This window comes from Oxyura jamaicensis, chromosome 8, assembly GCF_011077185.1.
Source record: "Oxyura jamaicensis isolate SHBP4307 breed ruddy duck chromosome 8, BPBGC_Ojam_1.0, whole genome shotgun sequence".
Lineage (NCBI taxonomy): Eukaryota > Metazoa > Chordata > Aves > Anseriformes > Anatidae > Oxyura > Oxyura jamaicensis.
Window position 1 is genome coordinate 22,575,588 of NC_048900.1, and position 27,184 is coordinate 22,602,771.

General features: G+C 60.8%; 1 protein-coding gene across 4 annotated transcripts in view; it reads right to left on the reverse strand.

The window, feature by feature from the left end:
• Positions 1-26,931, reverse strand: part of LOC118170375 (phosphatidylinositol 3-kinase regulatory subunit gamma) — a 56,153-nt gene extending 29,222 nt beyond the window's left edge. The window contains exons 1-7 of one of the 4 annotated variants that reach the window (XM_035332515.1): positions 26,792-26,931; positions 25,567-26,142; positions 23,485-23,580; positions 23,174-23,251; positions 17,697-17,828; positions 16,529-16,730; positions 16,259-16,344 (exon numbers count right to left, since the gene is read on the reverse strand). In XM_035332515.1, coding sequence (XP_035188406.1) covers positions 16,259-16,344; positions 16,529-16,730; positions 17,697-17,828; positions 23,174-23,251; positions 23,485-23,580; positions 25,567-25,894 — 922 coding nt within the window. In that variant the 5' untranslated portion in view covers positions 25,895-26,142; positions 26,792-26,931. Of the gene's footprint in view, positions 1-1,284; positions 1,292-12,182; positions 12,190-16,258; positions 16,345-16,528; positions 16,731-17,696; positions 17,829-23,173; positions 23,252-23,484; positions 23,584-25,566; positions 26,143-26,791 lie in introns of those variants that run through there. The other 3 variants (XM_035332514.1, XM_035332518.1, XM_035332516.1) reach the window with 3 other exon arrangements.
• Between the last annotated feature and the right edge of the window lie 253 nt (positions 26,932-27,184).

Genomic DNA, 27,184 nt, shown 5'->3' on the forward strand with positions numbered 1-27,184 from the left:
CACAAAACGAAGGGGAAACGGCCAAAACGGAGCGGGGGGGGTGGGGTGGGGGGGAAGCCCCTCGTCGTCGGCAGCGGCCTCAGATCCCGCTAGCGGGGCCCCGAGGGCGGCCCCCGGGCGCTGCGGGGCCGGCGGCTGCGGGCGGGTGTCGCGGGCGGGTGTCGCGGGCGGCGGCCCCAGGCTGTGCGCGCCGCCGCCGGCCCCGCTCGGCGTCATTTTAAAGCGGCTCTGAGGGGGCCCGGCCGCCGGCTGCCGCCTCTTGGCCGCCGCCAGGCCACGCCCCCCCAGCCCCCTCCTACCCCGCGCGCGGAGGGGCGGGGCTTCGGGCAGGCTGCTGGAGGAGGGAGGGAGGGCGGATCCATTGCGCGAAAAAGGGGGAGGGGTGCTCGCAGCGTAGAGGACAGCGTCCTCTTTATCTGCGTAATGTACACCCTTAAAAAAAAACGATTCTCTGAATATACGCCTATTCCTCCTCTTTTGCAATTTATCCCGCTGTTCTCTCTTCTCGCCGTTTTTCCACCCCTCCTTGACACCCCCTCGCTCTGAGGGGAGGATTGGAGGTGGTACGACCCACTCCCCTCCCTCCCCTCCCCGCTGGCCCGGCGCCAAGGGGCCGCCGCCGCGGAGCACGCGCGAGGGGCGGGGGGAGCAGAGCCCCGTTGCCAGAGCTGCTGCCTTTGTCTGAGCGAGCGGCGAGCGCGCCGATTGGCGGAGGGCTCCGGGCAGGCTGGCCAATCGGCTGGCGGAGAAGCCGGCCGGCTCGGTGCTGATTGGGCGGCAGCCCCGGTTACTAAGCGGGACAAAGGGAGAAGGGCGCTGAGGGAGAGCGGGGGGACAAAGGGGGCGCGGGCGGGCTCGGGGCAAGGACGGGGGTCGTGCTGCGCCCCGCGGCACCGGCCGGGGGTGGGCTCGGTACCGGCACCGGGCCTGCCCGCTGCCCCTCCGTGCTGCGGGGGGGGTCCCGGGGTCTTGGGGTCCCGGGGTCTTGGGGTCCCGGGGTCTTGGGGTCCCGGGGTCTTGGGGTCCCGGGGTCTTGGGGTCTGGGGTCTTGGGGCCTGGGTCCGGCAGAGCAGCCAAGGGGTAGCCACACAGAAATGAGGGAAAAGCCCTTTGGCAAGGACAGGCACACCCGGATCCTCCACGGATGGGCCCAGGCTGCGTTAGAAGCCCAGCGCCTTTGTGCTTGGAAGCGCGGAGGGCTCATTATTACGAATTCCTCACACGCTGGCCCACGGTGGAGGGCTCCTGGCAGGGTTCTCATTGCACAAATGAGCCAGGGGAGACCCAAGGGCTGACCTCCGTCCAGGGATGTGGGTGCCCGGGGCTGGGGGCTGCCGATTCCTCCCAGCAACCTTCCCCAGCACGCCCGGCCCCGGTAACGGCTCCTCGAGGGACCGGCGGCTGTGCTGGAGCACAGGGCTTTGGTTCAGGCAGCCCGCCACAGATAAATTAATTTCATATCCTCGTCTACAAACTCTGATTAATCCGCGATAACCAGATACGATGCCTCTTTCTAATTTTTAAATTAAATTTCTCGTGCTAACACGCTGTGCCGCCTCGAGCTTGCTCAAGACGACGTTGCGGATGCTGCAGGGGGCCCAGGGGTCCAGGAGGGGCTGGGGCCATTGCAGCCCCCAGTGAGCTGAGAAATGGGGCTGCCGGCCCCTCTGCCACCCCAAAACTTCATGAGCAGCTCTGGAGGAGGGGAGAGGCTAGGGCTGAAATTCCTTTTCGCCCTCCCTGCACCTCGTTACAAGTTCCACCCACACAAGACCTAATTATTTGGCTTTTATGCTGGTAAAGTGGATTTCACTCTTGCTGTTTCCCATGATGGTTGCCTTCATTTTCATGGCGGCGCTGATGGTTGCAGCTTATTGATGTTTTCGCTTTGGTGATTTAAAGCAGAATACATTTTGTTATTAGCCCTGGTTTCTCTCATTGCTGCTTTAATCAAAGACGCAATTTAAGGCAGGGGATTGCGTGTAATGGTAAACAGTAGGATAATGCCTTGAGAGAACGGAATATTAATGTGTTTTTATTTCTCCAAACTGAGCTTATAAGATGCCCAGGATTACGTGGCTCCCAGCACACAGGCGCAGGGCTCTCCCTTTCCCAGCACGCCCGCTGCCTTGCAGCAGGGGCGAGCGGCCGTCGGTGTGCCGGGACAGAGGGGCCCGGGCGTGTGCTGCCTTACACAGCCCCCCTGCTTGTGCGAAGCGTGCAAGAGAACACGTCGCGACTCTCCGGAGAAGAGAAACGACACCGGGAGGACACCGAGCGCCTCGGGGTGGTCCGGCTCTGGCTGGGCACCAGCTCGCCCCGTGTGTGGCAAAGCCACGTCCCAGCACCACAGCAAAATAAATGGCAGAGCAGCACCAGCCCTCACCACCTGTGGGCTCTCCCTCCGGCGCATCTCCTGCCCCGGTGCCAACAGCCCCAGGCTGACTCCCTCCCACTGACCCCGACCTGGCCGGTTGTGTTCCGAGCCGAGATTCGATACTGAAGTTCGGAGCGCTTCCGCGTGCCTCAGGCGGAGCCGAGCGGACCCGCGCTGGAGGAGGCGGAACACAGAAAAGCCATTTGTGCCAAACTGCTCCCCTCACTGCCGAGCCGTGACAACGTGATACCCGGCAGCCGAATGCAGGCCACGACAGGCTTTTAGAGCCGGAGGACCGCAGGAGGAAGGGGGGCCGAGTCTGCAGCGCTGCCAGCCAAATGCAGTAACGCGATGAGAGGTTTTGGGGGCAGGCTGGGGACCCCTGGCCGCCCCTGAGACCTGAATGTGACCGCCGCTGTTAGAGCACAAGCTCAGGGCCTGCTGGCGGGGAGCTGGCACAAGGCAGGGCGATTTTCCAGCTGGAATGGACGCCCCCCGGCTGGCAGCAAACGCTGCATGGCATTGCTTGCGCTGCGCAGGCACCGGGGATCGGGAAGTGTCTGCCCTCACCGGTGGCTGCCTTCCAGCAAGTGACGGAGGATGGTGCAAGCTCCATCTTCCCCTGGGATGAGACAGTCCCGTTCCCGAAAACACCCGAGGGACCGCGGAGCATTTGCCAGGGGATTAAGAGCATCAAGCCCTGCGCTGTGCGGCGGTGGCGGGGTGAGGCGGCAGCGGTTCCCCTCCCCGTGTCCCCCCGCAGCTCCGCGGGAAGCGGCACCGGAGGGAGCCGCCCGCTTATAACGGGGACCGGGCTTCCTCCCCTGTGATTTACGGGGTCGCTTTGTGTCCTCATAGGCTGCGAAAGCGTTGCCTTGCTCCACCCCAGATGTGGCCGCATTTCTGTGGTGAGGAAAAGCTCGGCAAGCGTGCCCGAGCAGGGTGCTTTGGTTTGGAAATTACATACTGCGTTAAAAACCTGTATTAAGGAATAATATGCGGTCTGCAAAAACATTAAAACGAAACACTTCTGTGCTAGGAAGTGTCTTATTTACGGCTCGTGTCCTCGCTGGCCACGTTACGGTGGACGAGGCCGAAGGAAGGGCGCACGTACGTGGGGGCCGCGGCACCGTGCGCGCGCACGGAGCTGAGCTTGCGAGGAATCATACATCAGGCATTTCCTAACTTAAAAGCACTTGGCTTTGCATTGTAAACAACATTCTTTTCACATAGGAAATAACATTAAAAAAAAAAATAAAATAGGGTCTTTTAAATAAATCTCTACAGCATCGGTTATTGCAGCTGGACCTAACGTGCCCCTGGGCAAAACCTGGCCCGGCCTCTCCTCGCTGCTCCGGGGGGGTTTGCCCCGAAATCCACAGGAGTAACGGGGCAGGATGGGTGCTGAGCACTGCTCTCCTGCACGGGGAGAGGACCCGAGCCTTGCTTTGCCCCGCCGTGCTCTGCCTGCTGCTGCCTGGAGCGGGCACGTCCGCACCCAAGGGTGCCCGGGAGGGGTGCTCGAGGGGTGGGCACGGGGTGGGGGTGAGGGAAAGGACACGCCGCGCCGGCTCGCGGCTTTGGCAGGGCCAGCTCCTCAGAAAGTTCACGTTCAGTTATTGTTCTGACAGGCTGCCAAAGCCTTCCTGAGGAATGCCGGCAGCAGAAGGGAAATGGCGATTTTCAAACTTTTTTTTTTTTTTTTCTATAACTCAGCCAAACCAGAGTGGAATTTCATGGGAAAAGCGAAAGGTACATCTCTAGCCTCGGGGCATCGTCGCTGCCAACATTTCGGAGGCTGGCTGCAGACAATGGAGGTGTCCGAGCATCTCCAAAGCAGCGCCCGCGCCGCGTCCCCTCCGCCGGCGAGTGCTCCCACCGAGACGCCCCGCGGCCCCGGCAGGCCGACATTAACCCACAGTGCTTTAAAAAAAACCCAACCTCCGGGCTGTGAAAGCAAAATACAAAACCGGTTTGCTGCCCATGAACGGTTTGGGACTTAGCCTCGCCGGGACACTGAGGTCCTCCCCACCCCGACCCCAGCCTGCAGCCATGCGTGGTGCTCCAGGACCCCCAGCAGGATGCGTGGACCCCCCTTTTGACCCCCCACAGGCTCATTTTAGTGCTGGAGCTGCTGTTTTTTTTTTGCAGGCGAGCTCCCCTCCTCCTCTGTGGGGGCCGCAGAGCTGCCTGCAGGCCGGCTCTGGCACCGCGGCACCCCAGGGACCGCGGGGCCGTGGAACCGGGCCGGGGAGCTGCCATTCACCTTCTATTTTCCAGCACACTAATTCCTCTTGTCATCTTGCCAGTGACAAACAGAGAGAGTTAAACGGAGCAATCCATTAAAGAAGAGCCCTGGCGGAGCGATTGTGAAGGGTTTCAGCCATCCCCATTTAGGCTGGCTCGAAAAAAAAAAAAAAAAGAAATCGCCTCGAGCGGCTCCAATTACAGAATTATCGGCCCACACTCCGCTCCCTTTTGTGCACTTCGCATCTCTGTCGGCGTGCCAGGCCTCCCTCCCTTTAGCCGCTTGGAAACGGGGAGCAAAATGGAAGGAGACTTGTAACAAGTTCAGAGAAATCAGGGGAAAAGAAAAAAAAAAAAAGAAAGAAAAAAGCCACCCCCTCCTAATTCTGAAAGCAGGACGTTTTTGAAATGTAGCCCTGTGTAGGAATTTAAAATATTTTTCACTTCCTCTGCTCGTCGCTGTAGTGCACTGGCACCACTCGCTCCGCTTTTTTTTGCCCAAGGAATGCACAATAACCACTCTGTAAATTCCTCGGCTCCGGTTTTAAGAGGAGCTGTGCACCGTTACTCACGGAGGAGCGAAATAATCCCGACCCCTTCCTGCAATAACTCTTCCCCCTTCGCACACAGAGCAGCGCGCGTTGTAATCACGGCCGGTGATGCGAGCGCCGGGAAATCGGTGGCAAATCCAGGAAAACGGAGCTCTCGTCCCTGCCCTGCTGCCATCCCCTGCCCGATTTCTCTCGGGGGATAAGAGCGGAGCCACCTCCGCTTGCTCCTCGTCGGTTCCCCACATCCCCGTGCCCGTCCCTGGGATGCGGCGGGGCTGAGCGTCGCTTTTGGGGTCCGTGCCCCATGGCTCTGACCCCAGGGTTTGGGTGGAGATGGAAAGCAAGTGGAAAAAAAAAAAAAAACCAACCCAAAGCAGGGGGCACGGAGAAGCCATCTCACTTGTGAGCAGCAGGCAGGAGCTGGAAGGCGCGTTGGCTGGCACGGGCTTCCTTCAGTTGCACGCGTGCAGCCCGTGCCTTGGAAAAGGGCCCTTGTACCACCACGCATGGCTGCGGGGCTCCATGCGCCTGCCCTCCAACTCTTCCCACATGGAAACACGGCTCTGTTTGCTTTGGAGATCGCTTTCCCTGCCTTTCCCTGATCGACGCTAAGTAAGAGCAGGGAGAGCAGCCTCTGAACGCAAAGAGCAGAAACAAAACCAGTGGCGTAACAGGGCTGCGATGCCCTCACCGGGTGGGACACGAGGTTAAGGTTGATTTTTTCAGGCTTTTTTTTGTCTGCCCTTTATTACGATCCTCGCCCTGCTGAATATTTCCAGACCTGACACGGGGTTGGTGACGATGCTGGGTTCCCACGAGATGAGTACCCAACTCACAGAACCACGGAACGGTTTGGGTGGCAGGGACCTCGAAGGCCACCCGGTCCCAACCCCGTGCCACGGGCAGGGACGCCTGCCACCAGCCCCGTGACAAGCAGACATCAAAAGGGCTCCTCCAGCACGGGTTATTTCCACATCAAATGCCTACCTCCGGTCCCGAGCCATCTGGGAGAGAGAGCACTTCATAAAAGGAGAGGGAAGATTAATATTATTTTTCAAAAGTGTAATGGGAGGTTTCCACTTCCAAAGCACTTCAGAGCCATTTTTGCACAAAGCCAGAATAATTCCATCCCCAGAGGAGAGAGGAAAAGAAAAACACATTAGAGGGAGTTACGGGTGCTTGAACGAGCGGTCGGCCAGAGGAGGAACTCGCCCGTCACCGTCGCCTTGGGGCTGCGCTCGCCCACGCCGCGGGGCGATGCTGCGGGGGGCGGAAAGGGCGCAGGGGTCCCAGCACCGGGACGTGTCCGTGCTGGGAAAGGGAACGGGCGTGCTGCCGGCGGGAGGTGCTGGGGGCAAGGGAAGGGGTGTGCCAAGGGGACACGGCGAGTTTGGTGCCGGTGGGACTTGAGATGCTCCTCCCGAGGGACTTGAGATGCTCCTCCTGAAACAACTCATCCAGCTTCCCTATAGCCGGTGGCCGGCCATCTCCAGCCCTGCTCACCCCTCCTGTCCCCTCTGGGAAAAATCATTTCCTAGAGGCTGCTGCTTTTTTTGGGGGGGGGAATTTGTTGCAATTTTGTGGTTTGCTTGTCAGAAAGGCTGCAGGAGGGGAATAAGCAGCAGAAAAGTGCCGGTGTGCTCGCCCCCTCCCAGCCTCCTGATGTGGCTTTTTGCCCTGATCTCAGTCTTCGGGTGGGGATGGGGAGGTGGGCACGGGATGCAGCTGCTCCCCACGGAGCTTGCTGCTGGTTTTCTGCTGGTTTTCTGCTCGCATTGCAGCTGGGTCACTGAGAACCCGGGGCTGCCAACGAGGAAGAAAAGCCGGCTGCATCGCTGCCCTGTGGTCCAGCAGCTGCCCTCCCTGCCCCTGCGAGCCATGCTCTTGGCTTCCAAGGGGAAAATCAGGAGGTTTTTCCCCTGGCAGGGTTTTGGGAGTGAGGCAGCAGCTGGTGGGAAAGGCAGAGAGCAGCTTCTGGTGGTCAGAGGGTGCATGGGTTTGGATCAGAGCTGCCCGGGAGCATCAGCCCTGCCCGTGAGCACCACTGCTCAGCCCCCCGCCAACAAACAAGGCACCAACTAACAAAACATTCACCATCCCACAAATGTTTTCTGTTCTTGCAAGAAATCCAGCTGAAAATAAGCCTGCCTGTGCTTGCCAGGCAGCTACCTGCAGAGCTCTCCTCGTGCTTTTCGGTCGTGTTTAAGCAGCGGTGACTTTTTGCTCAGAAATGCCCCAAGCAGGGGCCGTGGGGTGGTGGCTTCGTCCCCTTTCCCCACCCTGAATTTTGGGAAAGATCTGTCGGAAAGTGCAATGGCAAAGATGTGCCAAGCCCTTCGTCAGAAAGGGGCTGGGTTTGTGCCTCCAGCCCTGACCCACAGCACAGCCAGGTCGTGGGGACCTCACCCACCTCGGTGCTGGGGACCAGTCCTCCCCCTGAGCAGCAGCTGGGGCAGGCAGCTCCCTGAGCCCCCTCACTGACCTCCCGGACATCTTTCATTTGCCCTGATTCTCAGCTAACCCTGCGGGAGCACCGGTGGCAGGAAGAGTTCAAAGCCTCCCGGTTAAATACGGGAAGGAGTTAGCAAGTCTTTGTGGCAGGCGGATTAGAGGCAGAGGTAAATGCTGCTGCTGAGTGTAATCTGCCTGGTTAAAAGCTCAGCTCAGCCACTATCCCAGCATCTCCTTTGCTTCTTATAAATATAGGAGACGCGGCTGCAAGCAGCGCATTTTTTGTGCCTTTTGCCTATTTACAGACCCCAGAGGTGGTGCTGAGCCCCTCGCCCTCCTCCTCCTCCCCATGGGGGTTCCCCCATACTCCGTGCCCTCTTCCCTCGGGGCTGGGTTTGCTGCTGGCAGCGGGGGGCCGGCGCAGGATGGAGCCCGTGTCCTCCGCAGCTGCCCCGCAGGGGCTGACACCACGCGTCCCTCGTCCCGCAGCCACCGGCCCCGGCGGTGGCCTCAGCTCACCCGGCTGGGACCAGCTGCTGAGATAACCCGGCCGCGTCCTGCAGGTGCAGCAGGAGGGGGATTAAGGCTCGCGGGTCAGCGCAGGTGAAGGCAGCGTGGAAATGGGGCTGGGGACGGGGACGGGGCGCTCTGCCACCCCGCACGCCGGGGAGGATCCATGGCCGTGCCCCCTGCGTGGGGGAGCTGCTGCGGGGGGATACGGGGCAGGGGGTGGGGGCTACACTCAGCATGACGCTTGTAGGAATCCCAAATAAAACTACGAAAATAACTCGAGAAATATGCCACCTCTTCTAAAAGCCCTGTTCCCGAGGGGGCTGGCACGGGAGGGCGGCACCTCTGCCCGGACCATCCCATCCCATGGCAGCAGCACCCCTGGGGCCCTGTCCCCGCTGATCCCCGCGGACCTCTTGGGGCTCAGCCTCACCCACGCAGTCCCCCAGCGCTGGCCCCGGCACGTGTGGGGGTCCCAGAGAGGGTCCCCAGTCCCCTGGCCGCTTCCCCGCAGGGATTATGGCCAGAGCGGGGGCTCTGGTGGGCAGCACGGGGCGGGGATCAGGGGATTCAGATACTTTCCGTGTGTGCAAAGTAGCTGTCAGGAGCCCAGCGCTATCTAGGAACGAGACACCTGGGGCTGAGCAGCCAGGGGATGGGGGGAGGAGGGAGGAGAGGCCAAGACCCCCCCCTCCATCCCCATCCCCTGGGCCTGCAGGTAGTGGGGGAAGATGCCCAGGGAGGTTTTGGAGCCCCTGACCCCCAGGGATGGCCATGGACACCGATATGGGGAGAGACGAGCATGTGCCGTGCAAAGCGGGTGAGATGTGTGCTGGAGGAGAGGCTGGGGGACACGGGGTGGGGGGACCTGGGGGACATCAGGCGGCTCCCTGGGGACAGCAGGGCGCCGTGCCCTCCCCGGGACCAGGGCAGAGTGGTCTGCCCAGGCAGGCACGAGGGCTGGGCGGCTCCAGGAGCTTGCTAACCTTAATCCTCCCCTGGATTAGTGCTGGGGGGAGCTGGGGACAGCGGGTAAACCCGCAGGAGCGCAGCACTGCAGCACAGCGGGGTGAGGAGGGGACAGAGGGTGCAGGAGAAGGGCAAGGAGAGGGGCAGGCGGTCCCACAGCCTAATGGGACGTGTGGCCACGGGTTTTGTGGGCATGTTTCTGCGCCCTGCCCTCGCTGGGTGCAAAGGGACGGCCGGGGGCACGGCCGGAGATGGGGCAGTGCCACGGGGGCTGTCCCTGTGGGGCCACCATGGGTGAACCCTTGGGATCGGAGCAGCCCTGAGGTGTGGGGCCGGGGTGGGAAATGCCTGTTCTGAAAAGGATGCTCTTTGGGGAAATGCCTGCCTGGGCTGAAAGCCCGTTCCCTGCGGCTGAGCTGAGCCCAGCTAGGAGGAGTAGCGCATTTACAGCTCCCTCCTGGGCATCCCCAGCCCGGAGCTGTTTCACTGTACATCTATCCACGGGGCTCAGCGCCACCCGAAGAGGGGCTGAACCCACTGTGCATCCCAGGAAAATGCCACAGGACGTTGTCACCCACCCCAGTACAGCCCGGGTCACCTTGGGCTTGTCCCCAGCGGCTGCCTGGCGGGGCTGCGGGGCCACGTGCGTGTCCCCCGGGGCGGCGAGGCAGGACGGGATGTGCTGTCCTAAGTGGCATCTTCACCAGATCTGATCCAGCCTCGCAAAGCCACAGCGCCTTCAATTCCCTTAGCACTCCAAATCTGCTACTGTGCATCTAAGCGGCTTATTTTAAATACCCCATGATGGACTGCTCCTTTGTAACGTAATCCAGCCTCGTGTGTCCCATTCCCCTCCTATTTGCGGTGATTTAGCTGCAGCTGTGACAGCTGAAAACCTCCCTGCTTCCCCCCTGCTTCCCAGGAAACTTCCCTCGCACCAGCCCCGACCCCAGATCCCGCTCTGCCCCATGCTGTGGGATCCTACAGATGCTCCCGCTGCCGCCCCCATGCCCTTAACGTGCATCCAGGGCCACATCCTGAGCCCTGCGCTGCCTCGGCTGCTTCCCCCTAGAGAACAACCACACAGGAGCCCTTCTGGGGACGTTTCACCCAGTTTCAGGCTCAAACAGCCCAGAAGTGAGAGCGCATCGTGCAGTTCGGGGCAGGGGTGGGATGGGGGGAGCTGAGCCCCAAGAGCCCCGCTCACGGAGGTGGCGGAGAGGCTGCCGCTCTCCCCAGCGCTCCCCTTTGGGGCTTGTCTGATTAATGAGGGCTTGTTATTTCCAAACTGTTTGAAAATGTGTTTATTTTATCCGCCGCCGGATTCCTCTGACTCGGGGCTCGCCGCGAACTGCCAAAGATGAGTGACAGAGCCCGCTAATTACAGCTAATGATGGCCTTAAAGGATTCTCCGCGTGCGCACGTGCGTCTGTGTGCACACACGCCGAGGGCCATTTATAATTTAAAGTGGGGAGACTCGTTAGCACGAAGCGTGCCCGGATTAATTGCCGAAAGGAGGCGGCCTCCGCTCTCGGGGAGCCGCGGGGGGCCCGAGCGGAGGCCATGAGAGGGGAGGAGGCACCCGAAAAGAAACCCGAAGCTGCTCCAGATGGCGAAATCCCTTATCTTTGCCTGCAAAGCGCATCCAGACTTCTCGGAAAAAGGAACCCGAGCCTCTTCCCCTCGAGCTGGCGAGGGACGGGCTCCCCGGGTAAGGGGAGCCCCAGAGTTTTGTATGGCTTTCTGCAGGGAAAAAGCTGAAATTGGATGGGGTCGGGAGTAGCCAGCACGAAGGGATTTTGGGGGCTGGCTGTGCTCGGTGCAGGGGACCCGTGCCAGCACAGGATGCTGCGCTGCGCATCCCGCTACGAGCCGGGACAGGACGGCTTGGACGAGGGCTTCTTGCTGGAAGGAACAGCTTCAGGTCAGGCTCAATGGCTCGTGAATTTGTCTTGGATCATCTGGATCATTCTGGACCCCAAACGCTTGGGTTTCTCTGGCTGAAACGTTCCAGATGTTTTGGTTTAGTGCTTTTGCACAGCTGTCGGGGGGCAGGGAGCACAGCTCCTCCGACAGGCGCAGCGGCCGGACGGTTACGACCGCTCCCAAAGCAGCAGGACGAGGCCATCCAGGTAGGGCCGGTGCCTGCTTTTGCTTCTTGCGCTACTAAAAAAAAATCAAAAACTCAACCTTCCGCTTCAGTCCCAACAGATTTCTTTCCAAAGTTTCTCTTCAAATCAAAGCAATGAGCCAGGACAGCAGGAGCTGAGCGGCCGGGACGGGGGGAGCACAGCGAGCGGTGGCCGCCTCCACGGGGCCGAAATGGGGACATTTGGGTGCTCGGGGCTGCCCCGAGCTGCACCTCCAGCTTCGGCTGGCTCCAAACCCCATTAACTTTGTCTCCAGCTCACCCATAACAGCATGTTTAAGGCATTTTGTTCAGCTTCTCCCCTACTTCTTCTTTTTTTCTCTCTCTTTTTTCTCTTTCTTTCACTTTTTCTTTCACTTTTTCTTTTTCTTTTTCTTTTTCTTTTTCTTTTTCTTTTTCTTTTTCTTTTTCTTTTTCTTTTTCTTTTTCTTTTTCTTTTTCTTTTTCTGTTTCTGTTTCTGTTTCTTTTTCTGTTTCTTTTTCTGTTTCTTTTTTTTTCTTTTTCTTTTTTTTTCCTTTTCCTTTTCCCTTTTCCTTTTCCTTTTCCTTTTCCTTTTCCTTTTCCTTTTCCTTTTCCTTTCCCTTTTCTTTTTTTTTCTTTTTCTCTTTTTCTTTCATTTTCTCTTTTCCTCCTTCTTTCTTTCTTTCTTTCTTTCTTTCTTTCTTTCTTTCTTTCTTTCTTTCTTTCTTTCTTTCTTTCTTTCTTTCTTTCTTTCTTTCTTTCTTTCTTTCTTTCTTTTTCTTTCTTTCTTTCTTTTTCTTGCTTTCTTGCTTTTGCTTTTGCTTTTTTTTTTCTTTCTCATTTTCTCTTTCTCTTTTATTTTATTCTTTCATGTTGGAAATTCTTCACAAGCTCCACTTGGGTTTGGGAGGCCTGGCCCCCTTGTGAGCACACAGGGCCCCCCGACATCCCTGCCACCACCATCACCTGCAGCCTGGCGGCACAGAAAACACCGAGGGGCAGGGCCAGGAAGGGATCTGGGATGGAGCCGAGGCGCAGCCGTCCCCAGGGCACGAAGGGTGGGCGCAGGACAAAGGGGTGGCACTGCGGGGAGGTGGCCAGGGCCGTCCCGTGCTGGGGGTGGCAGCCAGGGCAACGTCTCCTCTTCCACGCCTGGCACCTTCCCCCTTCGCTGCCCACCCGGGAAGGCGGATTGCTTCCCCAGGGAGAGCAGGGAAAGCGTTTTCTGCCACGCCGGCTGAAAATGGATTTGCAATCCAATTTTACCCTAGTGCCACTCCAGTGATTTTGATGGAGCCGCTGTCGCTGCGTGCCGGTTGGAGCCAGCGGACAGCTGCCGTGGTTTCACAGAGCAGAGGTTTCTTATCTGTGTCACCTTTGATTACTGTAAGTGAAATCCTGCTCTGATCTGATCTGTGCCCGAGCGTTTCTGCTGCCCGTGCGGCTCCCGGCTCGAGCGGCGAGATGACGTTAATAGATTTTAAAGGCAGGGAGGCCTGCGAGGAGCTCCGCTGCCCTCTCACCAGCAGCCACCAGCTGCCCGGGCCCCAGCTCCATCACTGCCATCCCGGCGGCGCCGCTGGGATCACGGAGGCTCAGCCACCCTGTTCCCAACATCTCCTATGGAGCCGGTGCGCTCCTGCCCCTCTGCTGCCACGCGGGAGAGGCTGCTCCTGGTTCTGGTGCCCAGAGCATCCCAAAACATCTGACAAAAAGAAAGGAATAAGGCCCAGAAACACGCTGTGCACTGAGGGGCTCGGTCCTCACCCCAGCCCCCGGGCAGCCGCTTCCTCCCCGGCCGGTCATTGTTCGGCGGCACAATGCTGCGGGTCCGAGCGGCCCTTTATCAGCCCCGGCCATGCGGGCTGGGGAGGAAAAGGGTTTCAATCCGAGCTGAGCGATGTTTCCGCCGGCAGACGGTCCCCGGCGCGGGGCCGGATCCCTCCAGGCTGTGTGTGTGTGTGTGTGTTTGGTCGCATCCTGCATCCCTGCCGGGGTCCCCTGCTCCTCCGAGATGCCCGCTGCCCCCCCCAGCTCCACCGTTAATTAAATACAGGCTAAAATTAGCCGTGAAGGCAGCACCACTGGGGTCTTCCACCAGTATCTGCCTGCGGGATGCTGAAAGTGGGTCAGCCAGCAGCTGCCCCCCAGCTGGGCGCCCGTGGTGCTGGGGGAACCCCTCCTCTGCTGCACGCCGGGGCTGGTTTCCAGCGGGCAGCATCGCTCCCTGGTTCACGGCACGGATCCACGCCTCTCGCCCCCGCTGCTGCCCTGCGTGGCCTCCCTGGAGGTTCGGCCACCTCCAAGCCACCCCAGAGGCTTTCCCCACTCGGTTCACCCCGCTCGGCTGCGCTCGGGCCGGAGCAGCTGGAGAGGCGCGAGGCTCCTTCTGGGATCGCAAGAGTGCGCATCCTTGTCGTGTTTCTCCCCGTGCCTTGGGGGAGCTGTTATTTTTAGCCGCTCTCCCCATCTCACGTCACTGGCTAGGTTCCTGATCTCTCTTTTTTTTTTTTTTTTTTTTTTTTCCCCTCCCCAGCATTAATTTGTTTGCTCTGTGTTATCTTCAGGTTAGGGGAGCCAGAACCAGGGATCTTCGCAGGAGACCGCTTGCCTCTCCTCACCCTCTACCCAAGGGGGGTCGGATGGGTTTTTCCTCTTTTTAACCCTCTCCGCATCCTGGGAGCTCCCCCCTGACACCCCCAAGGGATGAAACATCGGCTGAGAGACAAAACAACCTGGATATGCTCTGGCTGGGGGAAGGCTCATCCCTTTCCTCTTGGCCACCTTGGGCTGTTTGGTGTCTCCCCAAGCCAAGAGCCGGGATGCTCGTGGCCGCATCCCAAAATCCCAACTGTGAGGAAAGTGCCCCGGTGCCATCTGCCCCCTGCCCGGCTCTGTCACGCTCCCGGGGACGGCAGGAGATGCCCCGGTGGTATTTATAACTCCAGATCCCTTTTCCTGCTAGTCATGCTCCTGTCCCCTTCCTGGCACGCTCACCGGCCCGTCGCGACGAGAGGACTGACGTGGAGCGGAGACGGAGAGAGCGATGCAGGGGTGGCTGCCACGATGGGTGTCCTGCGGAGGGACAGCTGGCCCTGTCCCCTGCCAGCCTGCCCTGTCCCCTGCCAGCAGCACGGCCCCCTGGGGAAGACTTGGGCTTGGAAACTGCCAGGCTGTTTGTTCTCCGCTAAAACCCTGCTCTGAAGGAGCTCATCCCCAAAAGGAGCTGAAATCTGAGCATTTTCTCCCCAGATCTGCACCGAAGGACAGTGATGCTCCTGTCCCCTCAGTGCTCTGCTTGCTTTCCCTGCCTCCTCTTTTGACTTTTTTATTTTTTTTGGGTGGTGGCGTGTTGTTTTTTTTTTTTTCACCAGATTTTGCTGCATGGTGAATAAAGGCATCCTGCTGTCTGAGGGCTAACGGCTTGCCGGAGAGATAATAAAGCAAAGGGGAGTAAATTAAAGTGCCTATAAATAGCAGCAGGAGAGGAAAAGGAGATGAAGTCATCTTCCTTCAGCTGAGCCGGTATTTACATCACTGCTTCCCCTCGCCTTCCCTCCCCCTCACCCAGCTCGGGAAACAGCACCCGGGGCTCGGGGGCTCTGTGTGCTCCCCGCTCCCCCCTGCCCCCCGAGATGTCCCCGTGTCCCTGGGGTGGCTTCGGGCACTTGAAGGAGGACGAAGCGAGGAGGTCTGGCTGCAGTCCCTGCTGATGATGCGGGTCCTGGTGGGATCTCCTGGGGTCACCATCCCAAACACGACCCCATGCCCACCGTCCCCCTGCCCCCGTGGTGCCCCGCTCGCACCGGGTACACCCGTGCCTGAGTCAGGCTGAGGTCACACCGCGGTTTCCTCCGTGTCAGCTCCCGGCTCCTATTCCCGGGCTGTTTGCACACCCCCGCCGTGTTGTTGCAGGGCACTTATAGCTCCTCGACGCGGGGAATTACAGAGCCACCGCTCCACGCGCGCACCAAAATAATGTCGGTGCCAGGCCGCGGGGGGCCGGGCCGGAGGCGCGCGGACCCTGCCTAATAATAATTCCTCGCGCTTTATATAGAGCGCCTTTCATCCGCAGCTCCCCCGAGTGCTTTACAGGCATTTAATTAAGGTTCCCGACATCTGAACGCGATGACAGCCGAGTAATCACATCCTCGCTTCTGGGTGCAAAGGGAGCAGCCGGACCCGTCTGGGGGCACGCGGCCGTCCTGGCTCGCACCCCTAGAGGAGATCTGAACCCAAAAAGGGGACGGGGACCCCCAAAATTCTGCCCACCCCTGCTAAGATTGTGGCGGGTATGACCAGTGCCACAGGGTCCGGGGACATTGGGAATGTCACCGTCACGCAGAGCCTGGGGACGGCCGGGCCACAGCTGCCCGACATCTGGATCGGCGGGGGAAGAGACGCCCTGCTCTTGGGGATGAGAGCCATAAATCAGCCGGCGGGACTGAAAGGCTGATTTATGGGGGATATTAGGAGTTGTAATCCTGCCCGGCCCGGCCACCCCCCAGCGCCGCAGGGCGATGACAGGGACCCAGATATATTACAGGGAGGGAGCACACGGAGGCTGGAGTCCCCCCAGGGACAGCGCCGACACATCTCCGAGTGGGGAGTCTGGAAGCTGCTGCGGCTCCCGGGTGGCTCAGTGCGGGGACAGGGACGTGGCTGGGTCTTGGCTGGGGATGAGATCCCGCAGGGATGGACCTCCACAATCCTCAGGGGCTGTGGTTTGTGCCTCCAGCACCCTTCCTCCCTGCCATGTCCATCCTTTGGGATGTGCCACATCCCATCCGGGAGGCACCAGAGGCACGTCCTGGGGCTTGGGACAACAACGGGACACAAACCGCCACCAAACAGGAGGGGCAGAGCAGAACGAGGCCAGCAGAGGGCTGGGACTTAAACCACCAAAGTAGAAGCAAAGAGCAAACATGCTGGAGGCATCTTGCCAAGAGCCCACGGCAGGATAGGACCCACTGGTGACCGTCTCCGAGCTGTGCCACCAGCTCTGCCCCCCGCCACCACCCCTCCGGCCGCGTGTCCCTTACCGGGGGCTGCTGGCACCTCCGCCGCCTCGCTGGCCACGATGAGGGACTCGAGGATCCTCGCACAGAGCTCGGGGCTCGCCTCAGTGCTGTGGGAACAACGGGGTGGCCATGAGGGTGCCATCAGCTGGACGTCCCTGGGGGTCCCCAAGCCGACCACCCCAAGGCTCCCCAGTGGGTGTGAGGAGGTGGCACACGACAAAACTCCTCCCGACCCCAAAATTCCCTCCTCAGATGATGCGGGGTGGATGATGGGGGATGTGGACGGCTCACCTGGAGGGCGTGGGGCGGAGGAGCAGCTCCCCGAAGAGCTCCCCGAGGAGCCGTGCCGACAGCCGGTTCTTGCGGGAGCCCTGGCAGAGGCGGCCGAGGTGTTGGGCCAGCTCCTGCAGCAGCAGCGCCTGGGGCTGCGGCAGGGCCGGGGGGGCCAGCAGGGCTCGAGCTCGCTGGCCACACTCCTCTAGGCCCGGGGTCTCTGCCGAAGAGGAGATAAATCACATTGGAGGGGGGTCTTTGCTCCCCACAGAGCCTTGGTTTGCCCCCATACATCCCCTCCCCACATCCCTATTTCATTTTACCCCATTCCATGTGCAGACATAGGGGGGCTCCCGGCAGAAAAAGCAAGCTGGGAGGTAAAGGATTTGCCAGGAGAAATGTGTGTGTGGGGTTTTTTGGGTGTCACCCTTTTTTTGGTGACATGGCACTGCCATTGTCGCTGAGGGGACATGAGATATTGCAAGGTGCAGGGACGTGCCCGTGGGCACCTCGAGCAGCCCGGCGGGTCCAGGACCCTTCTCCCCAAAGATCTGTTTTTTTGGGGGGGATGTTTTATTATTATTATTATTTATTATTTTTTAAAGCCCCGGTGGTGCTGCCTCTGTTCATCACAGGAGCGAGCGGCCTGGGCTGCAGGGGGAAGGCGCTTCCCTTTGAAGCTGCTTAACGAGGCAACCCAGCTAATTGCTTCCTAATTGCATTTTTATCCTTGGAAGGGAGGCAGCCTTTGATTTCTCCTCTCCGATGCGGAAGGGGAAAGCAGCAGGCTGGTGCCCCCAGCCCAGGGGGATTTCTGCTGGCAGCGTGTCTGCGTGGGGCAGCGCGGATGGCTGCGTTATCCCTCCTCTTCCTCGCCCAGGGCAGGGCTGTCCCCGTGTCCCTCCTGCCCTCACGGCTCAGTGGCCAGCAGAGGGGAGAGCTGGTGTCAAAGGGGGACACCCCTCTCTGTCTGCACGAGAGGCTGGAAAGCTCGCGGGGCCCTACAGGCACTTGCAGCAGCCCGAGCTGAAAAAGCAGCGAATTTTCCCTGCCCATATAAAGCCCAAAGCTAACCTTAGGGCAGCATCCCCAGGGGATGGGGGCAGGCGCTGGAGATATTGGGAGCTTTCCTCGCAGGGGCTTCCCAAAACCCCACAGAGCACGGGGAGGCCCCGTCCGTGCTTACCTTGAGCCATGTGGAGCAAGTCGGTGCAGACAGCGGGGGGGACGAGGGGGGCTGGCAGCTCCTGGAGGTACCACCTGAGGGCCTCGGCCAGCGTCTGGGCATCGTACAGGTCCATGTCCACGGCTGAGGGGTCTGCAAGAAACCCACCGGGAGCCCTGAGCCCGCTGCACATCCCACTGTTTTCCATCCTCCCTCAGGACGTGAGGGGATTTCCCTGCCCGTGTCCGGCTGCCCCACGTGTGGCAGCTCCGGGTGTCACCACCCTGCCACCGTTCCCGTCCCATCTCCACCAGCTTTGGTGGCCTGGCACTTGGGTGGGGGCTCTGCCATCCTCCAACACTCCTCCTCCAACACTCCTCCTCCCTTCTACTACGACCCCGAAGAAATACGCCCCACCAGGAGGCCACAAACACAGCACCCCAGCGATCCCAAAACACCACGAACGTACCCCAAACGCCATCGCCTCCCCCAGCCCCACATCGCAGATGCCCAGCAGGCGGCGAAGATGCTGTGGGGTTGAGCAACGGGGCAAAGCACGTGAGGAGGGCTGAGATCACCCCAAAACGGGGCCAGCACTCAGAGGAACGTGTCCCGTGGTCCCTGCGAGCCCCGTGGCCAGCTGGGCGTGGGGACGTGACTTCAGCCGCCCGCCGAGGCATTGCCTCATGCGTTTGTCTCGGAGGTCCCAGCCCGGCGGCCCGGGGGGGACACACACGTCCCCTTTTGCAAAGATCTCGAGGTTTCAAAATCTGGCTCTGGTCCGAGCTGGAGCCAAAAGTGAGTGTTTTGAAATTTTCCTCGCAGGAGAAATCTTAGAGGGGGCGGTGAGGGGGGGAGGGGGGGAGGGAAATCCCAAGGTATTTGAGACCGATTGGAATGTTCATTTATAGAAACTAAATTTCTAAGTGAGGATATTGAAATAAAAGAGCAGAGTTTGCAGGTTTTTAGGGATGACGTTTCAGGCCCCGCGTGGCCGGGTGTGTTGTGATCTAGGAGCAAGGTGGTGGCTTTGCCAGGGCCTGCACCCCCTGCCTTTCCCCTCTCTGCGTTTTTATCCCCAAATGCAGCTTTCTCAAAATCAGATGCATTTTGGAGACGCTCCATCTCCAAAAGAGCAGCATTTTCCAGCAGAAAATGCCCTGAGCCTCCGACCATTTCGACTGGCAGTGGGGTGATGAGCCCAACACGGTGAAAAAAATGATTTCCTAGGGCCAGGCTGGGAACACTCTGGCTCCCATCGGAGTTCGGGCACCTTGAGCTGGGTCTCCCCTTCCAGACCTTGGCGGGCTTTTGGAGGGCATTTCCCCGAGATGTCCCCACCGTGGCCGGGCAGATGAGGCCCGTGCCCATCTCCCCCTGCTCTGGGACAAGAAATTGCGGCAGTTCCCTTACCGGCAGGACCTCGCTGCCTTCCCTTCGGTGCCCGGCCCTTGGCTGGCTGACGGGAAAGCAAACAGATTGAACAATCCCCGGGGCGAAGCCTTTAACCCAGCGGCTGGAGACGCTACCTCATTTTCAGGAGCAAGCGCCCGGCCGGCCACAAACCCGCCGTGACAAAAGGCACCGCGCCGCCAGCGTGGCCGAAGGCGACCCCGGGGCAAAGGCAGCGCCGCGGGGCTGGGAGAGGATAAAGAAAAATCTGGAAAAAAAAAGAAATGGAAAAGTGCCCGTGGGAAGGGTTCGCCTGACACGTTCCCATCACACAGCTGCGCTGCTGGACCATCAACAGGCCATTGACGTCCCAGGAGATGCTCCGGCCCCTGGTTTTGGCTGAAGCCCCCCAGAGCATGGCTAAAACCCCGGGATGCTGCTGGGTGCCTGTGGCAGCCCCCGTGGCCACGTCCCGGTGTCCTTGTGCCCAGGGGGGGCTCATGGGGCTGGGGGAGCCATGGGGTGGCTCCTGTCCCTGTACCGAGCTTGGTGCTCGATGTTCCAAGCGTAGTGACGAGTGAGGAGGACGCCTGCGTCCCCTTAGGCCGGGCAGTAAGGGATGAGCCAAACACCTTCCTACACCCGCCCCGGCTCGGCGCAGCCCCTACCCACCACGGGGGTTCTCTGGGGAGCCGTCAGACGGTGCTGGAGCAGATTGGGGAGAGCAGCCGCAGCCTGTGCGGTGCTGGAAGGGGATGCCAATGAGTGCTGGCCCCAGGCAATCAGCCCGGGGCTCCACATGGCCTAATTAGCTCATTTGCATCGGCTTGGAGGCGCGTTCAAAGGGAAGGTGCAGCCGATTTCAAAGCAAGTCTCCAAAACATCCTTGCACCCCGAGAGTGCCATGATGGGGAGACCGGAGAGGGCCTGCAGCCTGCTGCCAGCAATTAATTTCGGATGGGGCTGCTCCCCCGTGGTCTCCTCAGTGGGTTGGACAGAAATAGCCTCTACTCTGCTGTCCCCAGCCTCCCGGACACGCGGCCACATCCCCCTGCCCCAGCTCCCCTCCTCGGTGCTCCCCAGGGTGCGCCCCGATGGGAGGCTGGGCTGGCGGCCTGGGGAGGGTTAATTAACCCCAAGGCAGGGCTCTGCCCCCGCTCGGGTACCGGATGAGATGATAACCCTTGTAAGAAGCTAATGATGCTGCAGGATGAGTCACGGCTCCCCCGGGGTCTCCAGACATTGCTGCCCCTTCCTGGAGGTCTCCGTGTCCCCTCCCCAGCTGCAGGGCAGGGACAGAGGGACCCCGTCTGGTGCCACAAAGAAGGAAAACACCCCAAAACCCGTGGTCACCCGTGGCCGTGGGTCACCTGGAGCAACCCGGAGAGGGAAAGGGGATCAGGACCCCAGGCCCCAGACTGCAGCATGGGCAGAGCCCCCCCCAGGAGCAGGGGGCCAGGGGCTGAGCCAGGCTGGGTGGGAGATGCCCGGACCTCTCCCGGCAGCTGCAGCCAGGGAGGTATGAGTGAGGCAGCCCCGTGGCGCACGCCCAGACTGCGGCACGAGTAGAGGCAGAGGATGCTCCACCAGGACATGGCAGCGGGGGGATTTTGGGGAACGAAAATCAGGAGCCTTCCTCCCACCGGTGTCAGCGCGAGGACCTGCACAACCCCCGGACCTGACCCCATCGGGTGTAGGAGCCTGCCGACATCCCGCTGCGGGGGTTTCCCTGGGGAATTTCCCTGGCTTTGACTCAGCACCGTCGCAATGTCCCTGTGCCAGCCTGGAGGTCACCCTGTGCATGGGACTTGGTGGCTATCGGTGCAGTCCCTGCCCCTGCCCCGAGCTCCAGCAGCCCCAGATCTCCCCCCAAGCTGGGTTTCACCCTGCTGCACACCCTGTCCTGAGGGGCAGCAGGGCTGGGACCCCTCCCAGGGGTGCCTGGAGCCGAAACTGGGAAGGCGTGGGTCCCAGCCCCGTGACGTGAGTCACAGGAGACCACTAATTTACCCTTCCTTCATCCCCACCAAATATAACAGATGAGCTCATGCCTCTGCCCAGGCTCTGGCCACTGCAGGTTTATTTCCAGGTACAAATGCAGAGCAGAGCAGGCACCGGGGCGCCTCGCCTTGGGGACTAAAGTCACAGTTAATGGCTTGGCCAGGGGAAAACGGAGTGCTTGGAGACCCCAAATACCTCTTGGCATCCTAGGGGTGAGGACGGGGGAGCACAGCCACCCCGCTCGGAGCTCTCCCTCCCTGGGCACCCACGCACGAGGCACCCCGGGGTGCTCCCTGCTCCGACCCGTTGCTTTCTGCCCAGCAGCAGCTCGCGGAGCCCACCGCCTCCCGCTAATCCCCACCGAGCCCTGACCTAATTCCCGGGCACGTGAGCGTGTCTCCAGGCAGACTGCGCTGCGCCGGGGCCGGAGATCAAAGCGGGGAGGACGGCAAGATGGCACGGCACGGCTCGGCATGCCTGGAGACAGCGGCTCCAATCCACCTCTGCCTGCTGCGTGTCACCGGGAGGGGACATGGGACAGGGGCACGTGGGACCCCGAGCTGCACAGGGCCCCTCCACCCCCCTGGGAGCAGCTCTGGTATAAATGCTGAGTCCCAAGAGAAGTCACCCCCTGTCCCCATCCTGCTCCAGCGGGGACAGCCCCCGGCCAAGCTGGGACATCCCAAATTTCAAGGTGTTGGAGAAATGGGGCAGTTCTGGGGGTGGGGGGGACACGTCCCCTCCCTGCTGCCTGCCCCCATCCACATGTTAAAATTTGGGGGGTTGAAAACCAACATGCAAACTTTTTGAGCCCCTTTTCCTTTCTCAGTTTTCCTCCACGACTGCCAAACCCCGGCGTAGACGGGGCATTCACCAGGAAGCCGACACCCCCGGTGGGACCCCAGCATCTCTCCCAAAGACCTGCTTCCCCCCCAGCCGAGACACGCTTCGTTTCCCAGCCTCGGCCAGCCCCAGATCCTATTTCTCCCCGTTCCCCAAAATCTAGCGTGGCTTTTGCTACGGGAGGAGAGGAGCTGCTCGTGGGGACAGAGCACGGGGCAAACGTGCCCCTGGCCTCTGCTGCCTCGCACATACTCCTGAGCGGCTGCGGGCAGCCCCCCCTTTTTTTTTCAGGGGCATTTTACAGCCCAAACACTACAAAAAACTGCAGGAGGCTGCGGGGGGGGAGGGGGGTGGGAGCAATGTCTGCATCCTGCTGAGCATCACCCCCCAGCTGGAACTGGCACCCACAGCATGCCCCCGGGCTGGGGTCCCCCGCGTCTCCCCCTGTGCCAACGCCGCCTCTCGGGGAGCGCCGGGGGCTCGCCGCAGCCCGTTCCCCCGCCCGGCAGGGACTCTGCAGCGGGGAAGCGATGAAGTCATGGTGCTTAATATAGCGATTTCATCACGGCCCTTCTCCCCAGCAACACGGCTCGGGAGCTGGCGGGGCTGTGGAGCCGTGCCCGGAGCCGTAGTGCCGCCCGCTGGGCGCAGGGTGCCTTGGGGCGCCCCGCTTCCAGCAGCGTGCCCCCCTCCCTGTCTCCTCAAAAAGGAGCTTTTTTTTTTTTCATTTTTTTTTTTTCCCTTTCCTTCTTCCCCATCGCACCCACGTGCTGCCTGCCCCATTTCTCAAACAGAGACGTGAGAGGTTTGCAAAGTGATTATTGTTTTTTTCCTCTCCCTAAAAAAGGGAGCTGCTAGTGAAGGGCTCTATCCAAAAATAATAACCAGCTTCTCCTTTCCTCTGCTGCTCCCTCTGCCCTGCAGCCCCCAGACCCCCTCACCGAGCTGCCCCCGTTGCAGGCAGCAGCAGCCGGGGCAGGCTCAGGGTGCCCCACGGTGGCCCCGACCCCACGCCGGGTGCCAGCACCCCACAGCCCATCCCGACCCCACACCCGTATCCCTCCCAGCAGCACCCCACCGGGGTCAGACGAGCTTGCGGGGGGGGGGGGGCTTACATGCAGGCAGTGCCCTACAGAGCTGTAATTAGGGCCCTAAGGAGGTCAGAGCCAGAACCCAGCCCTGACACAGCCCGGCTCACGTGGAAGCATCGCCTCCAAGCCAGGCACTCGGGGGACGTGGGGGGGATGCGGCACGGGACTCACCCGCCAGCAGAGCCTGCTTCAGCTCAGCATCGCCCAGGGCGCCGGGGGCCGATGTGTAGAGCACCTCGCTGTTGAGACCTGAGGAGCAGGTGGGAGAGGGGGGTCAGTCCCTGAGCCTCAAATCACCCCCCGACACGGGAACGATGGAAACAGGCAGGGACCAACACCGGGGGCTCCCTCGCCCCGTGCCCCCCAGCTCTGTGGGTAGCAAGGTGCACGGCTCGGCCCTGGCGGTGCTCGGGGATATCGGTGGCTGTGGGCAGGGCAGGGTGGCCCCACACGTGCCCCACGAGCACCTTGGCTGTCCCTACCTTGCTTTTCCAGCGCCTCGATGAGCCTGGCCACGGTCGTCAGCGCCTGCTCGGGGAGCGTCGGCTGCTCGCTGTGCTCTGCCTGCCCGGGGAGCCCTGCAGTGGAGATTTTGGAGATGTTTGAGCACGCTTTGGGCAGCAAGGTTTGGTTCCTTGATAACTGCTAGAGGAAAGGAGTCCTTAGGGGGTACAGAAGCGGCCCCGGCACCCGCGGCATCTGGGAAGGCTGCTGTGTCAAGGGCTGCTCCGCCTGGGTCATGCGGCAAGCTGCTCTGTTTTGGTGGAATTATATTAAAAAAAAATAATAATAACGGTAAATTCGGTAATGACTCTGGGTGACTTTTTCCCACAGAAGCCAGCTGCAGCCCAGCCAGCTCGCTCCCTGCCATCGGTTCTTCCTGCCTGGCCAGAGGGCAGGGAGCTCGCCTGTGAAGCCAATAAATCCAGAACAATTTTAAGGAAGGAAAAAGAAAAAAAGGAAAAAAAAAAAAAAAGGAAAAAAAAAAAAAAAAAGGACTTTGGGCAGGGAGGTAGCACGGAGGTGAGAAGGGATGGTGCTGGCCCAGAAATGAGAGCCCTGTTTTAAAGCGAAGCGCTTGGGTGAGAGCCTGTGGAAAACTCTCCCATCACACCGATGGGTTAAGGAAAATGGGGTTTTGGCCTCAAAGCTGGCAGCTGGGGGAACGGGGTGGCAACTGCAGAGAATAACTGCCTGTCCTTCACTGGAGATGGCCCCGGGCAGGGACCTGGGTGCCCCGATGGGGTGCTGGAGGGAGGCGATGCTGTGGGACAGACACGCAAGGGCAGAGCAGCCGCCGAGCTCCTGGGAAGTCCCTGTGCAGCAGTGGCACTCGGCTCCGTCCCAAAGCCATTTTTAGGAAGTCGCTTAATTAAAAAAAGACCATTCCTCCCCACAGAGCCAGCCCTGGCTCTGGGGTATGGCTTGGAAACGCAGCATTTCCCTCCTGGCAGCCAAACCCTTCCTCTGGCTGGAGAAAGCCCAGGGCACCGTGGGCAGAGCCCTGCTCCGGGCTGCCACCCTCCTTGGGGTCCCTGGGGTCCCTGAGCAGCACCAGGGCGCAGGGGGCACCCAGGGCACCCAGGGCAGCATGCAGGTCTTGCAGGAAAATAAGGATTTGAGCCAGCCAGAACAAGCGTGAGCCTCAAAACCTCTGCCTGGAGATGGAAACAGCAAGGGAAGAATAAAAAAGAAAGAAAGAAAGAAAAAAGTGGTTCTCTTCCCAAAAAACTTTGGAGGTTTTCGTTGTAAGGAATAGCTCTTCAGCTGGAAGAATTTGGTTAAAAATGATGTCAAATGGTACTGCTCGTCTGCCAGCAGGAGGACATGACCCTGGACCACCAGATCCCCCCGCAGCAGCACCCACGCACCCAGCACCCAACGGGGGCACCCATGGCACCGGGCACAGGGACACGGCCAGGGGGTGCCTGGCAGGTGGCAGCACCCCCTGCCCCCAGACCCTGATTTAGTGGGGTTTCATCTATAAAAAATGATCTCTGGGCTGGGGGGCTCGACCCTGGGGCTGGCTGGTCCCTGTCCTCCCAGCCACAGCAGCAAGGGGCCCCCGCAGCCTCGCCGTGTCACTGAAGTGACCGTCCCAGCCTCCTTGCTGCTGCCCCAAATCATTTTGGGGGCATGGACCCCTTGCCAGCGGGTGCTGCTCCCCCAGCCCCACACCAGCAGTGATTTCTCTTCTGTCACACCCTGGAGGAAGAGAGAGCATCACGGTTTTGTGCAGGGCTGCTGGGTCGTGTTTGCCTCCCCAGCTGGAAGGGTTTTTTCTCGCTTTTCCTTTTTCGTTTGGATACATTATGCAACCGCAGTGCGATCCCAAGCCCAAATGCATTTGGCCGCCATATAAATGATGAGGGCAGAGGGGGCTCAGCACCCCCAGCAGAGCACAAACACCCTGACACCTTGCCAACCCCCCCCCCTAGCACTACACCACAAACCCCAAGGAAATAAACCCCCTGTGTGTTGGGGGTCCCCACCAAACCGTGCCAAACCCTCGCATCCACCCGGGCTCCGTGCCTCCCCTGCGGTGTCCCCGTCCCCACACTCACCCCAGGGCTGGCCGGTGGGCACGGGGGTCCCGGCGGGTGGCGGGGGCAAGGGCCGTGGCTTGGCCTTGGCGGCGGCGGCGGCGATGCGCACGGGGCCCAGGTACTCCACGTAGGTGCCGGGGAAGTCCCCGCGCTCCTTGGTGCGCTCGTTGAGGCCGTGCAGCCAGCCCTGGGGGCTGCGCTCGTCCCCGTCCTTGTAGTCGGGGGCAGCCAGCAGCGAGGCCCTGCTGACCGTCAGCACGTCCCCGGGGCTCAGCGCCAGGTCCTCCTCCCGGTCCTTCTGGTACTCGTAGAGCGCCCGGTACTGCAGCCCCTCCGGGGAGGCCATGGCGATGGGAGCGGGTGATGCTGCCCCAGTCCCGATGGGCAGGAAAAGATCCCTCTGCCTCCGAGAGCGGCTCCTGACCCCCCTGGTCCCAAATTCACTGTGAGGCTTGGTGGGGTTTGCCCAAGGGTCGTGGAGGGGAGCTGATGATGCTGACCCGCGTGCCGGCCCCAAAAAATGCCGTCCCTTTCTCAGCCCGCTCTCTCTCTGCCCTTCATCCTGCCGGGGCTGGGGACTGGCCTCCCCAGGCTCTGTCACAGCGAGACGCAGCACATCAGCCACCAGATGCCACCGGGACCCCAGCCAGCACCGTGTCCCCCACCCCGGGCACCCACGGCCGGGGACAGCGGGAGGCCAGGGGGTCCCCGCTGCCAGCAGGGACCGGCCGCTGAGCACCGGGAAAGTGCCGGCAAGTCGGGAAAGTAGGGCGAGGGATGGAGCCCCGCGCTCCTAACAGAGGCACCCGGGCTGGGCATCCTCCCCGCAGCCCCAAAACAGCACACGGGGGTGAGCGAAAATACGGGATTTTAGTGGGTTTGGATTTATTTTATTATATTTCTTTTTATCTTTATTTTTATTAATACCCCCTGGACAGATGACAGCAGGGAATGGTGTCGTGTGTCCCCCTCCGACCTCCCCCCCCCCCAAACACCCCGTGTCCAGGATTTTAGTTCAATTTCACCTTTATTTCTTAATTTACGGCTTTATGGATTTATTTTAAAGCCTTTTAAACATCCCTCGGAGACAGCACAGCAGGGAAAGCCCCCCCCCCCCCCCCGTTTTCTCCCCCTCCCTTCCAACCCCCGATCTCCCCCCGGTCGGGAGATGGATGGGGACGGCCTGCCGTCCCTCCGTCCCTCCGTCCTCCTGCCCCCCCGGCCCCCCCTGCCCCAGCCTTACCGGAGCGGAGCGGAGCGGAGCCGGCCCCGGCAGCAGCGGGGCGGTGATGTCAGCCTCGCTCCTCCCGCCCCGGGCACCGCAGCGCGGCGGGGGCGGGGGGGGAACGGGATGGAAAGGGGGGGGGGGGTGCCTCCGATCTGCACCCCCGGGAGCGGGGAGGGGATGCTCGTGGGGATGGGTTGAGCGGGGGGTGTCACGCACGCAGAGCTTCTGGTTATGGGGGAGTGGTGGTCCCCACAATCTGGTCCACTGAGGGGTGAGGGGGGGTGAGGTGTTGGGGGTGTGTAGGGGTGATGGGGAGGGGGGGTTCAAGCTCCAGCACCCATCCTTGGGTACCCATTCCCAGGACGCCCCTCATCTGAGCACCCATCCCGTGGACATCCATCCCTTGGG